The sequence below is a fragment of the Schistocerca americana genome, chromosome 8 (genome assembly GCF_021461395.2).
Source record: "Schistocerca americana isolate TAMUIC-IGC-003095 chromosome 8, iqSchAmer2.1, whole genome shotgun sequence".
Taxonomy (NCBI): domain Eukaryota; kingdom Metazoa; phylum Arthropoda; class Insecta; order Orthoptera; family Acrididae; genus Schistocerca; species Schistocerca americana.
Genome location: NC_060126.1, coordinates 242,662,479 through 242,675,560, shown reverse-complemented (window position 1 = coordinate 242,675,560; position 13,082 = coordinate 242,662,479). Strand labels below are relative to the sequence as shown.

Here is a 13,082-nt window from a genome sequence, read left to right as displayed (position 1 = left end):
TACTCGATGTTAACAAATTTTTCTTCTTCGGAAACGCTTTCCTTGCCATTGCCAGTCTACATTTTATATCCTCTCTACTTCGACCATCGTCAGTTATTTTGCACCCCAAATAGCAAAACTCCTTTACTACTTTAAGTGTCTCATTTCCTAATCTAATTCCCTCAGCATCACCCGACTTAATTCGACTACATTCCATTATCCTTGTTTTGCTTTTGTTGATGTTCATCTTATATCCTCCTTTCAAGACACTGTCCATTCCATTCAACTGCTCTTCCAAATCCTTTGCTGTCTCTGACAGAATTACAATGTCATCGGCGAACCTCAAAGTTTTTACTTCTTCTCCATGAATTTTAATACCTACTCCGAATTTTTCTTTTGTTTCCTTTACTGCTTGCTCAATATACAGATTGAATAACATTGGGGAGAGGCTACAACCCTGTCTCACTCCTTTCCCAACCACTGCTTCCCTTTCATGCCCCTCGACTCTTATAACTGCCATCTGGTTTCTGTACAAATTGTAAATAGCCTTTCGCTCCCTGTATTTTACCCCTGCCACCTATAGAATTTGAAACAGAGTATTCCAGTTAACATTGTCAAAAGCTTTCTCTAAGTCAACAAATGCTAGAAACGTAGGTTTGCCTTTTCTTAATCTTTCTTCTAAGATAAGTCGTAAGGTCAGTATTGCCTCACGTGTTCCAACATTTCTACGGAATCCAAACTGATCTTCCCCGAGGTCGGCTTATACCAGTTTTTCCATTCGTCTGTAAATAATTCGCGTTAGTATTTTGCAGCTGTGACTTATTAAACTGATAGTTCGGTAATTTTCACATCTGTCAACACCTGATTTCTTTGGGATTGGAATTAATATATTCTTCTTGAAGTCTGAGGGTATTTCACCTGTCTCATACATCGTGCTCACCAGATGGTAGAGTTTTGTCATGACTGGCTCTCCCGAGGCCATCAGTAGTTCTAATGGAATGTTGTCTACTCCCGGGGCCTTGTTTCGACTCGGGTCTTTCAGTGCTCTGTCAAACTCTTCACGCAGTATCATATCTCCCATTTCGTCTTCATCTACATCCTCTTCCATTTCCATAATATTGTCCTTAAGTACATCGCCCTTGTATAGACCCTCTGTATACTCCTTCCACCTTTCTGCCTTCCCTTCTTTGCTTAGAACTGGGTTGCCATCTGAGCTCTTGATATTCATACAAGTCGTTCTCTTCTCTCCAAAGGTCTCTTTAATTTTCCTGTAGGCAGTATCTATCTTACCCCTAGTGAGACAAGCCTCTACATCCTTACATTTGTCCTCTAGCCATCCCTGCTCAGCCATTTTGCACTTCCTGTCGATCTCATATTTGAGACGTTTGTATTCCTTTTTGCCTGCTTCATTTACTGCATTTTTATATTTTCTCCTTTCATCAATTAAATTCAATATTTCTTCTGTTACCCAAGGATTTCTATTAGCCCTCGTCTTTTTACCTACTTGATCGTCTGCTGCCTTCACTACTTCATTCCTCAGAGCTACCCATTCTTATATATATATATATATATATATATATATATATATATATATATATATATGTGTGTGCCTACTATGCGCTCACAAACCATTTATCCGATAATTTTGCGAGCATCGCTATGTAATACTGGTTTCCTTCTAACCGTAGGCCTACCGGTAGGGGTTATTGGCGACTCCCGAGATGGGCCAGCAACTTTCTCTTCACTCATTTTGATAATATTTAGCACAACTGCACAATAAAAACACGCAGAACAGTACAGCGCAAAACGATAACGAAGCCGACGACAATGGCTACCTTGTAAAACACAGTCAGCTACGAAATGTTGGCAGCAGTCGAAACTGGGTGCCTATCGAAGCCTCCCGACGTTTACCGACTTCTACCCGATAGAAGTGGTAGAATCTACCGATTCAGGACTAGGGAGAGGTCTGCAATCTAAAAGTTCACACACTGTACACGTGCCGATGTTTCCACCGTGCAATAGCTGCGTACTCCCTACGTTCTCACCCCATTTTCTTCACACGATAGGCTATTTCAGGATAACCAGTCACTACACTCACAATTTCCTTGTCACGGCAACACTTGTAACTATGAGCAAGTGCGTATGGTAGTTATAATTTAATAATTATTGTTATGGCAGCTTGGACTAAATTAGACCGCAATCGAAGATCGTCAAATTTACACTGTTTCACTGCTCGAATCTACAGCTGTCGTACTCAGGGTTGCGATTCTTCCGGAAAACCTGGGATTATCAAGGAATTGCATTTTACCTGGAAAAATCGGGGTATTTCATAAAATCGCTGAGAATTCAGCGCTTTTAACCGAGCACCGAAACTGCATTTTATTGAGTTTTATAAATCACAATTTTAAAATACAGGGTTATTACAAATGATTGAAGCGATTTCACAGCTCTACAATAACTTTGTTATTTGAGATATTTTCACAATGCTTTGTACACACATACAAAAACTCAAAGTTTTTTTAGGCATTCACAAATGTTTGATATGTGCCCCTTTAGTGATTCGGCAGACATCAAGCCGATAATAAAGTTCCTCCCACACTCGGTGCAGCATGTCCCCATCAATGAGTTCGAAAGCATCGTTGATGCGAGCTCGCAGTTCTGGCACGTTTCTTGGTAGAGGAGGTTTAAACAGTGAATCTTTCACATAACCCCACAGAAAGAAATCGCATGGGGTTAAGTCGGGAGAGCGTGGAGGCAATGACATGAATTGCTGATCATGATCTCCACCATTACCGATCCATCGGTTTTCCAATCTCCTGTTTAAGAAATGCCGAACATCATGATGGAAGTGCGGTGGAGCACCATCCTGTTGAAAGATGAAGTCGGCGCTGTCGATCTCCAGTTGTGGCATGAGCCAATTTTCCAGCATGTCCGCGGGCTACGCGTGAAACTTGTACGCAGGCGTTCAACCGTTTCTTCGGTCACTGCAGACCGACCCGTTGATTTCCCCTTACAGAGGCATCCAGAAGCTTTAAACTGCGCATACCATCGCCGAATGGAGTTAGCAGTTGGTGGATCTTTGTTGAACTTCGTCCTGAAGTGTCGTTGCACTGTTATGACTGACTGATGTGAGTGCATTTCAAGCACGACATACGCTTTCTAGGCTCCTGTCGCCATTTTGTCTCACTGCGCTCTCGAGCGCTCTGACGGCAGAAGCCTGAAGTGCGGCTTCAGCCCAACAAAACTTTATGAGTTTTTCTACGTATCTGTAGTGTGTCGTGACCATATGTCAATGAATGGAGCTACAGTGAATTTATGAAATCGCTTCAATAATTTGTAATAGCCCTGTACTTAATATCTCAGTGTGTTGCATTTATGTAACTGTTGCATCATCGTGCAGCTGTGCCCGAGCTGTGTATGAGAGTGTGAGTTGTCCATCTGTAACTGTCAGTAAGAACGTTAAGGTGACGGCCGAAAAATGGAAGATCACTGGAAAAAGCCAGAAGTTCTGTACAACACATCTTAGGGGAAATCATACCATGCATGTTTGGTGGTGGTGGTTAGTGTTTAACGTCCCGTCGACAACGAGGTCATTAGAGACGGAGCGCAAGCTCGGGTTAGGGAAGGATTGGGAAGGAAATCGGCCGTGCCCTTTCAAAGGAACCATCCCGGCATTTGCCTGAAACGATTTAGGGAAATCACGGAAAACCTAAATCAGGATGGCTGGAGACGGGATTGAACCGTCGTCCTCCCGAATGCGAGTCCAGTGTGCTAACCACTGCGCCACCTCGCTCGGTCATGCATGTTTGTGTCACTTGGGGAACATCATAGTAAATTCATTTCCTATGAAAATAGAGATTACTGAAAATGTGTGTGCTCGCCCCCCCCCCCCCCCCCCCCCCCCGTCCCTCCCCCCTGCAGAGAGACAGAGAGATTGGAGGACCCATTATCAGTTTTTATGATATGGCAGCCCCAATTACATGTGCAACTGGAGCTTTAATTTAACAAAATTGATTATGACACTTATGGACATCCTATGTTGGACAAAATAATGTTATTGCTTTTTGCACTATCTCTGAAGTATGATTGAAATCTGGCACAGCCATAAATATGTGAGGGTTACGGTATGCTTAGAGGACAATTTTGAATGGAATGATCATGTAAACTATCTGTAGGAAAGCCAGGTGCCAGGAAATACAATTCACCAGTGGAAAAAAGTAGCTTGGAAACGCGTCATTTGACTAGAATGAACTAATAATCTTCAGTTTGGAATCACTGCAAGGTAGAATTAAGTTAACCTACAGATTTGAACTACTGTGAAGTGCATTGCAGAGGGCACGTCCTGTTGTACCAGTTATTAGGATTTCTTACTGTTCTGTTCGAATATGTAGTGTGGATGAATGATTGATTGATTACAGCATGCACAGAGGCATTTAATCTAATTTTCTACCCATGATCCCTTTGTGAGCTGTACATAGAGGGGTTGTAGTATACTTCCAGAGTTGTCATTTAAAGCCAGTTCTGGGAACTTCGTAAGTAGGCTTTCTCAGGATACTTTACGTCAATCCTCGCGAGTCTGCCAGTTAAGTTTCTTCAACATCTCTGCGACACACTTCCGTGGTTGAAACAAACCTATGACCATTTGTACTGCCCTTCTCTGTATATGTTCATATCCCATATTAGTCTTATTTGATATTGGTCCCATACGCTATAGCATACTGCAGTGGGTTGAACAAGTGATTTTTAAGCAGTCTCCTTTTTCTACCAACAAATCGAAGCCTACCACCTGCTTTATGCATGATTGAGCATATGTAATCATTTCAGTTTATATCCCTGCAAAGTGTTACACCCACTCTTTTGCAAGAGATTGGAGATTCCAACTGTGACTCACTGATATAACAGTTATAGGATACTAAGTTTTGTTCTTGTTTCATGAAGCGCACAATTTTACATTTCTGAAGATTTAAAGCAAGTTGCCAATCTTTGTACCATTTTGAAATCGTATCAAGATCTGATTGCATGTTTATGCAGCTTCTTTCAGACAGTACTTCATAATAGATAACATCATCAGTGTAATGTCATTAATATTCAACGTGATTGGAAAGTTCCATGGGGAATTACATCACAGATTTGCTTAGCCAGTGAGATAGCATCAAGGAGATGCTTATCCAACTGCAGTGGCAGCCACTACAAGATGGTTGTCATTGAATCATGGAGAGCAAATTGTAAGAAATTTGATGGGAAGGTAGAGGGTGACATTTTTTCACTTGGAAACTAAGCAGAATTTAACTGTGACACCACCTTTCTTCATATTTCTGTGGTACTCTTCTCTTGAATATAATTTGCCGAGCTTGTTTCAGATGAGTTGGCTTAAATTGCTTCCACCAAATTTTACTAGAATTACCAGTGTTTACATTCTGCCTTTTACCTTTTCTGTATTTCTTACAAGCCCTTTGAGAATTGTCAGTTTTCTCTCTTTATGAGATACTAGCAACATGACTGTCCTGCATGCTAATGGTCAATGTTAATGGGAGTACATGCAGACAACGCAGACATTAGTATGCAGCAGAACATGTGTATTAATGTGAACATTGGTATGGATGTGGAAAATGAGAACGAAACTGCATCAGTTTGGCTAACATATTTCAGATTATAATAAATAACTGTGTTGCTAAGGAAAAAGAGAAGCTTTATATCAGCTTACAGTTAAGTGCCCGGCCATTCATGTGCTGTGCCCCATGTTTTCTGTTCAGAGAAACTGGGAGACAAGCCAAATACCCGATTTCCATCTCCAATCACCAACATTTGTGGTCAAACACCACTTATGTTTCCTGTGGTCCAGTGGAATTAATTTCTGTTCATGTTTCTAAATCAAGCAAAACATTTATTCAGTAAAAAAATGATAAATGAAGATCTTGTATAAAGTCATTGTTGTTATTGGTTGCAGCTCAGTTCAGAGCATGTACAGCTTTTTCTGGCATGGAATGAGTATTTCAGCTCAACTTACCGCTGTACTCCCAGTGGCTAAACAGACCAATCATGGCATAAAACATACTCAGTAAATTCATTCTTCAAAGAAGTTTGTAGTAGAACATCATCGTCGGCAAAATGCAGAGTGTTCGGATATGAATTACTGACTTTTATTCCCCTGTTTTTCCGGTCTATTGATTTCAGTATGTCTTCCAATGCAAGGTTGAACAGTTTCGGAGCAATTCTGTCACCTCCATGAACTCCTTTGCCGACTGGGATCTCACTGGTTATAAAGCCTTCATCCACTGTGACTGTCGTTGTTGCTTGCGCATGCGCACATACACACACACACACACACACACACACACACACACACACAATGTATTTTTCCTAGCATTTTCAGGGGCCTTCATGAGTGTCCAGACCTCCACAGAGTCGAAAGCTTTTTGATAATTTATAAAGGCCAGATGAATCTTGATGTTATACTCTGTTATTTTCTCAAGGAGGAGGTAATTAGTCTGAAAGTGATACATAGTCAAAAAACCTTTCCCAAATCCAGCTCGCTCAACTGATTGACAGGAATCCTGTTCTCTTGTGAGGCAGTTTGTTGCAGTTTGTGTCGGGAGTTTCTAAAGATGTGACAGCAAACTGAATGGACAATAGTTTTCCACGTTTTCCCTATCATTCTTTTTTGAAGAGTAGCAGTTTGCAATTTTACTGGTATTCTTCCAGAGTTGATGCACTTGTTGATTAGTATCTTTTTTCAGCATATAAGAAATAATTGCCAAAAAGAGGAACCGGTGAATCAATAAATAAACATATTTTTCTTGCATGCACAAATGATTTTTTGAGGCTTTCATTTTTGGAGTGACGTATTCGTTATTGTGTATAGTAAATTGTAAAAAAGGGCAGTAATTCGTATTATGAGGATTTCTTACACAAGCATCTTCAGGACATCTGTTGGTATGATATGACCTTCACAGCAGTTCCCTTTTAATTTTTTATAATTATTATAAGTAAATTTGAAAAAGTGACATTGGTCACTATGTAATTAGAGACCTTCCTCAAGAGAATGAATCGTGGAAAGTAGGAGGCATGTACACTCGAACTGAAACCTGAGGCAAGTTAGGAGTTGTGTGGATAACTCAATTGGAAAGACCATCTCTTCCCAAATCAAAGATCCAGGTTCAACACCCAATGTGGCACACAATTTAAATGTCTAGGTATTTCACTGTTAGGTTTGTGACTGCACTTGAATCAAAAGTAGTGAAGCATAGCTGTATAATTCTTTATTAGTCGTGTTTATAATAAAAATGATAAATTTTGCATTATATTCTATATGCATTTTTTGAAAGGAACACAGAATTAACTCTGAGGTAATATACTTCTATAATAGTAATTGTGTTTTTTGTTTGAGGCGATATAAATTGTTATCATAATGTTAAAGACACTAATAAATATTCTGTTCCAGGTGTTCGTTCTACGCAAGAGGGCCACACACACCATTCCGAAACCAGGAAGTAGATTCTACATTTGTTCCTTGTCACTCAGTGTTGTCATCTACAAAGGTCAGCTGACTGCTGATCAGTTGTGGACATACTTCAAGGACCTAAACGTACGTATAAGAAAAAATATTGCTTGACAACGGTACTTTTTTTACATTTACAATTTTCTGCTGTACCAAAATTAATTGCTGGACATTTCAAGCTTTTCATTTCAAGCTTTTAACTTTCAGTTAAAATGAAATTACATAAAGTGTTAAAGCACACATGTTGAGACAACTGATTATTTGAAGTAAAGAGTGATCAAAAAGTCCCATTACCCCCAATAACGTGTCCACATAATCATAGATCTTGCATTGTATTAATGTAAGATCACGGCAGAAGACAACTTTGAGGTCGTGTGACTATTGTCTATTATTTATTTGAGAGTGTCTGTGTGTACACAGTCATTTTCATAGCAGAGTATGACCCCCCCCCCTCCTTTTGTGATGGGTACTTTTACTCAACATTGCTGGCGTGACAGCAGTAGTGCATGTTGAGCAGCATCCTTGAGTTTACTAACTGTCTTGTAATGGGTGGCACCTCACAATGTTTCAGCAAACACCCACGTTGCCATAATATAGTCTCTGTAGATCCATCTTTTTAGAAATGGTTGTGGGACTCGGCTGTTCAATAGAGAATGTCAAATTGAATACCTTTCAGCTGTCAGTTTTCATCCGTATTTTATTTGGCAACCAGTTTCAACGTTTTACTACGCCACCTTCAGGCCCTGCATACAGACATCATCAGGTGCGCTGATGAACTGACTGTGGGAAGATTGGTGCCGCACTTGTCTCCTTCTCCTCTCCTTCTGATTGGCTACTCCATCGGCCGTCCGTGGCCAGCGTCCCCAGCCCCACTGCTCCTGCCGACACTGTGTTCTGTCCAAGGTTCACGCACAGGTGTACACGCTTGTGGCACCTCTGCTGTTCCTCCGCCTGCCACAAAGTCTAGTTCGTTGTCTTGTACCTCATTCCTCTTCTTAACTATTTTAATAGTGGCGTCCTGTGCCTTGCTAAGAATGTACCCTCTGTCATGATTCATGAGAGGTTCCCTTACTCAAATCTCACAAGATTCCTTAATGACACTGTCCCAGAGTTTTGAAATCTGTGTCTGAACATTGGTGTGGTTGTAGTCTATTTCATGCAGTTCCATTGGGCAATGTTCTGTGACTGCCAACTAGTTAGGGTGCTGTGATCTGGTATGGTGTCGGTGTTATCAGCAATGATCTTCGAAAGTATGCACCATCTTACGTGTGTAAATATTACCACATTGGCAGGGCATGTGATAGACCCTCAATTTACATAGTCAAAGTTCGTCTTTCACACTACCAAATAGTGCCTGCGTTTTGGCAAGTGAGCAGAAGACCATCTTCACTTGGTGTTCCTGAAGAATTCATCCTATCTTGCCAGATAACTTGCCAGATCAAGGAATTAAAGCAATGGCCGCATCTCTCTGAGAATCCTCTTCTAGTTCCACTGTTTGTACAGAGCGTGTAGGATGTATGGTTCTTCGAATTTGCCACTCCTTGTAGCCATTCTTCTGGAAAACCGCGCTCAGATATTTAAATTCTTGAGACTTTTGTTGTCAGAGAGAGTGGTAGTGGAGGAACAACAGAGGTGCCTCAAATGTTCGCTCCTGGACATGAACCTTGAATAGAACACTGCGTCAGTGGGAGCAGTGAGGTTGGGGATCCTGGGCACGGATGGCCAATTGAGTGGCCAGTCAGGAGGAGAGAGGAGGAGATAAAAATGTAGTGCTGACCTCCCATCAGTCAATTCACTAGTGCACTTGATGGTGGCAACATGGTCTTTTGCTGAAATATTGTGCCCGTTGGACACAGACATCTGGCAATTTCACCCGTGAACTGTTTCGACATGAAGCACGCTGGGAGAAGCAGAAGAATCACAATAATTCAACAACTTTTACATAATACAATGGGGGTAATGGGGCTTTGTGATCACTCTGCACATACGTGATGGAATACTGGTTGTTCGTGTAGTTGACTAATAACTGAAGGAAGGTATAAAATTTCATTTAAATGCTTTAATAATTGAAATAGCAGTTACAGGTATGTATCGGTCTTAATGTTTGAGCTATGTGCAATGTCCACAGGTATAGACACCGAACAGAACAGAGAGATACTAAGAGTTTTCACATTTATTTTCTGTTTAAAAGATAGAAACAATTTAAAACTACTGCAGACCGAGTTTTGTGTTGAATATAGTATCAAAAGAAGTATTGACTGGAGTATAAAAAGAACGTAGATAGAGTAGGGGGTGATTTTAGTGTCTCAGGGAATTACAAAACTAAGAAGGTGGTAGTACATGGGGTTGAGGGGAGTAAATAAATGTCACAATAAATTTAGCATTGAAATTGTACAAAAACTTTATTCATGAGAAAGAATCTAACGAAAGAAGTTCATGAAAATGACCACATACAACTTAGGGGCCTATCATTTCTAATAAAATGAACCCTGGTCAGTTGTGAGGAAAGTAGATGCAAGGTTCTTTACATGAAATACTGTTTTTTCAATATATTGCCAGGTAAAATTGAAAATGCCGCAGCTACACATTTTAGTAGAAAAGACATTCTATTAGATACAGCTCACATACTGTCCCGTTTACTAATTGCTGCTGTTGTTGTTTGTAGAAAATGTTCCAGAATAATCGGAAATAATTTCCAGATAGGCAATGTTTTGTTGATCTTTTTACTTGCTGTCAAAATCCTAATGTTACAAAGATCTCTGTGAAGATAAAACAGCTACAGAAATGTAATTTGAGTTCTTGAGCCAAAAAATAGGAAATGAGGCAATCTTTGAAAGTTGTGGAGTGTGATTTATAGCAAATTTTAATTTGAACACTCAATTTTATTGCGGTTTATGCACTCAAGAGGCATTATATTTTGTGGGTTTTATCAAGCTGATAGAGGGGAAGAAATTTTTTCAGCACGTTACAGATTCGTGTGTCACTTGCATATTTTGTGACCTCGGATACAAAAGGACTGGGTCAGCATTTTGTTCAGCCTTTCAATGCTGCTATAACTATGGCCATAAGGGTTAATTTGTTGTATAATGACAATGGCCATGCATTTTGCAATTGGTGTAATTGTAAAGAGTAACTGGTATGTTTTTCTCTGTGCGTTTTGTGGTTAACTTTATGGAAATTATTGTAACTATCTAGGCTTACCTGGTATAACAACTGATAACATTCCTCATGGGTCTGCAGCCAGATTGCAAAATCACCTTGACAAGTCACCTGGCTGCCATCTTCAGGTGAGAATGCTGTTGCAAGAACTTGCTGAAACAATAGTGTGTCAAGTTGACTTCATGATCCAGCTGCAGTCTCAAGGAGAATGCTACAGGAATTGTAATTGAAGATAATAACTAATGGTATTCTAAGTCACATTTCATGTTGTTCAACACACATTTATTGCTACACACGAAACGTGAGTGGGAGGAAGTTTCAAGGTGATCACGCAAGTGTGAAAGGAGCTAAATAATTTAGGGGCTCATTATCTGACCTGTGTGTGTATATAGTCATGCGTATAGTGAGAGATAGCATAAAACAATTAGCTTTCTGTTCTTTGCAGCATCCGAGTTATGACACATACCTCGCTCTAGTTCATACTCGTTTCTCTACCAACACTTTCCCCAGCTGGGAGAGAGCACACCCTCTCAGGTACAGTAACAGCTATTCTTCTCCAACTATGTGACAACTGATTACAATGTGGTGCAAACAGAAAAAGTTATTTAAAGTAGAGGCATACTTAATTTTACTGATACTCTGAAGGTTTTGTTAAACAAGTAAATACTAGTGTTCAAGAAGAAAAAATGATTTTTTGTGCATGTAATAAAACATGATACAACTGACAGTCACTGTAGCGTAAAATAGTCAAGAGTATAGTGAAAATTTGTGCTGAATATCTGTTAGGTTAAAATAGATGAGCTTTATTTTAAAAATAACTTTAAATTTTTTCTGTAGGTATCTTGCACACAATGGTGAAATAAACACACTCAGAGGAAATGTTAACCTGATGAAAGCCCGTGAAGGTGTTATGAAGAGTGACATTTTTGGAGATGATCTCAAGAAATTGTACCCAGTTGTGGAGCCAAATCTTTCAGATTCTGGTGCTGTTGATTGTGTTCTAGAATTTCTTGTAATGGCTGGGAACAGACCACTACCAGAGGTTAATAAAGTTAATTTTCTGGTTGTCATATAGTTCACACAATTCATCAGAACATTTTTGTAGCCATATATGGAAAATAGAAATGAGCTTATAGTTCCAAGTGCTTTTGTTTGTATAATTCCATTAAACTTTCTGTGGCTATTTTAGGCCGTTATGACAATGGTCCCTGAAGCGTGGCAAAATGATATGACAATGCCACAAGAGAAGAGGGACTTTTACCACTGGTCTGCATGTGCCATGGAGCCTTGGGATGGTCCTGCTCTGCTTACATTCACTGATGGCAGATATGTTGGTGCTATACTTGACCGGTAAGCATGTTTTTAGTGACACTATAATTCTTAACAGTTCCAGTTACACCAACATTTGTTCGTGTTATTAAAAGAGGAGGTACACTTTCAGAACAGCTGTCTGTTAAACAAAGATAAGGAGGTCATGGAGAAATGACCAGGCTGTTCCACAGACATTACAGGGAAGAAAAGAAAGAGTTGTATGACATTGCTGGCTGGAACACCAAGAGTGTAGACATTACTCCATATTGAGTGCTGAAGATGAACTTGTTTGTTATGATAAAATGACTGCAAAGAGCTAAAGAGGACATCCTATAAGAGGAGAAAATGATCATCCATGAAAGCAGAAAATGTGTTACTGGTCAGTGTATTGAAAGACATTTCATCATTGTTAACAAGTATGAAATGAGATGAAAATGAACCAGAATATATGAAATTGCTTTCTCATTGATGATTGGGTTAAATTTGGTGGCCAGATTGAAGAGCTGACCAATGAATAGTGCACATACATAATTTGCATCACTGACTGAGGAGTCATTTAACTGTGACCTAAGACATGGAAAATTATGGTCAACAGAACAGTGTTGCTGTGGGTGAAACATCTTGACTGTTATTCTCCAGTGGTGAAATATTTCAGTGCGAGGTGTTTAGAATCCCCTATAATAGTCTAGATATCTGTCATGCATCCAGGGAATTTCGAACATCGTCATTATTCTTCTGATGGTGCATCTATGGAGAATTTAGATTGTGGTTTACATTATTCTTGTAAGAAATTGTGGAGGACAGCGTTTCCATGAAATCAGCTGCAAGCCTGGTAATAATTATTGGGGGACTACAGCCAGTAGCACACATTACTCTTACTTGTTTTGTTCAGTTGTGGAAAACTGAAAGAAATCTAATATTGAAGACTCCACAGCTAAAGTTTCTGATTGTGTCCGAAGGTGAAGTGAATTCACTTGATAGTTTGCTTATTATCACATTTTGTTTAACAGATTCAAGTTTTTCTCCTTTGCGGAATGCACAGTGTTCACCCTAAATATTAAAAATAATTTCTTCTTACCGTAGCTTTCAATCAGAAAACAGAAAACATTTGATGTATTAAAACTTGAAACACACT

General features: G+C 39.7%; 1 protein-coding gene across 2 annotated transcripts in view; it reads left to right on the top strand.

Annotated features, from left to right (window-relative positions):
• LOC124546019 (glutamate synthase [NADH]) overlaps nucleotides 1-13,082 on the top strand; it is a 360,968-nt gene that overhangs the window by 239,402 nt on the left and 108,484 nt on the right. For both annotated transcript variants that reach the window (XM_047124987.1, XM_047124986.1), the window contains exons 6-9: nucleotides 7,421-7,564; nucleotides 11,082-11,170; nucleotides 11,474-11,678; nucleotides 11,826-11,986. In XM_047124987.1, coding sequence (XP_046980943.1) covers nucleotides 7,421-7,564; nucleotides 11,082-11,170; nucleotides 11,474-11,678; nucleotides 11,826-11,986 — 599 coding nt within the window. The remainder of the gene's footprint in view (nucleotides 1-7,420; nucleotides 7,565-11,081; nucleotides 11,171-11,473; nucleotides 11,679-11,825; nucleotides 11,987-13,082) is intronic.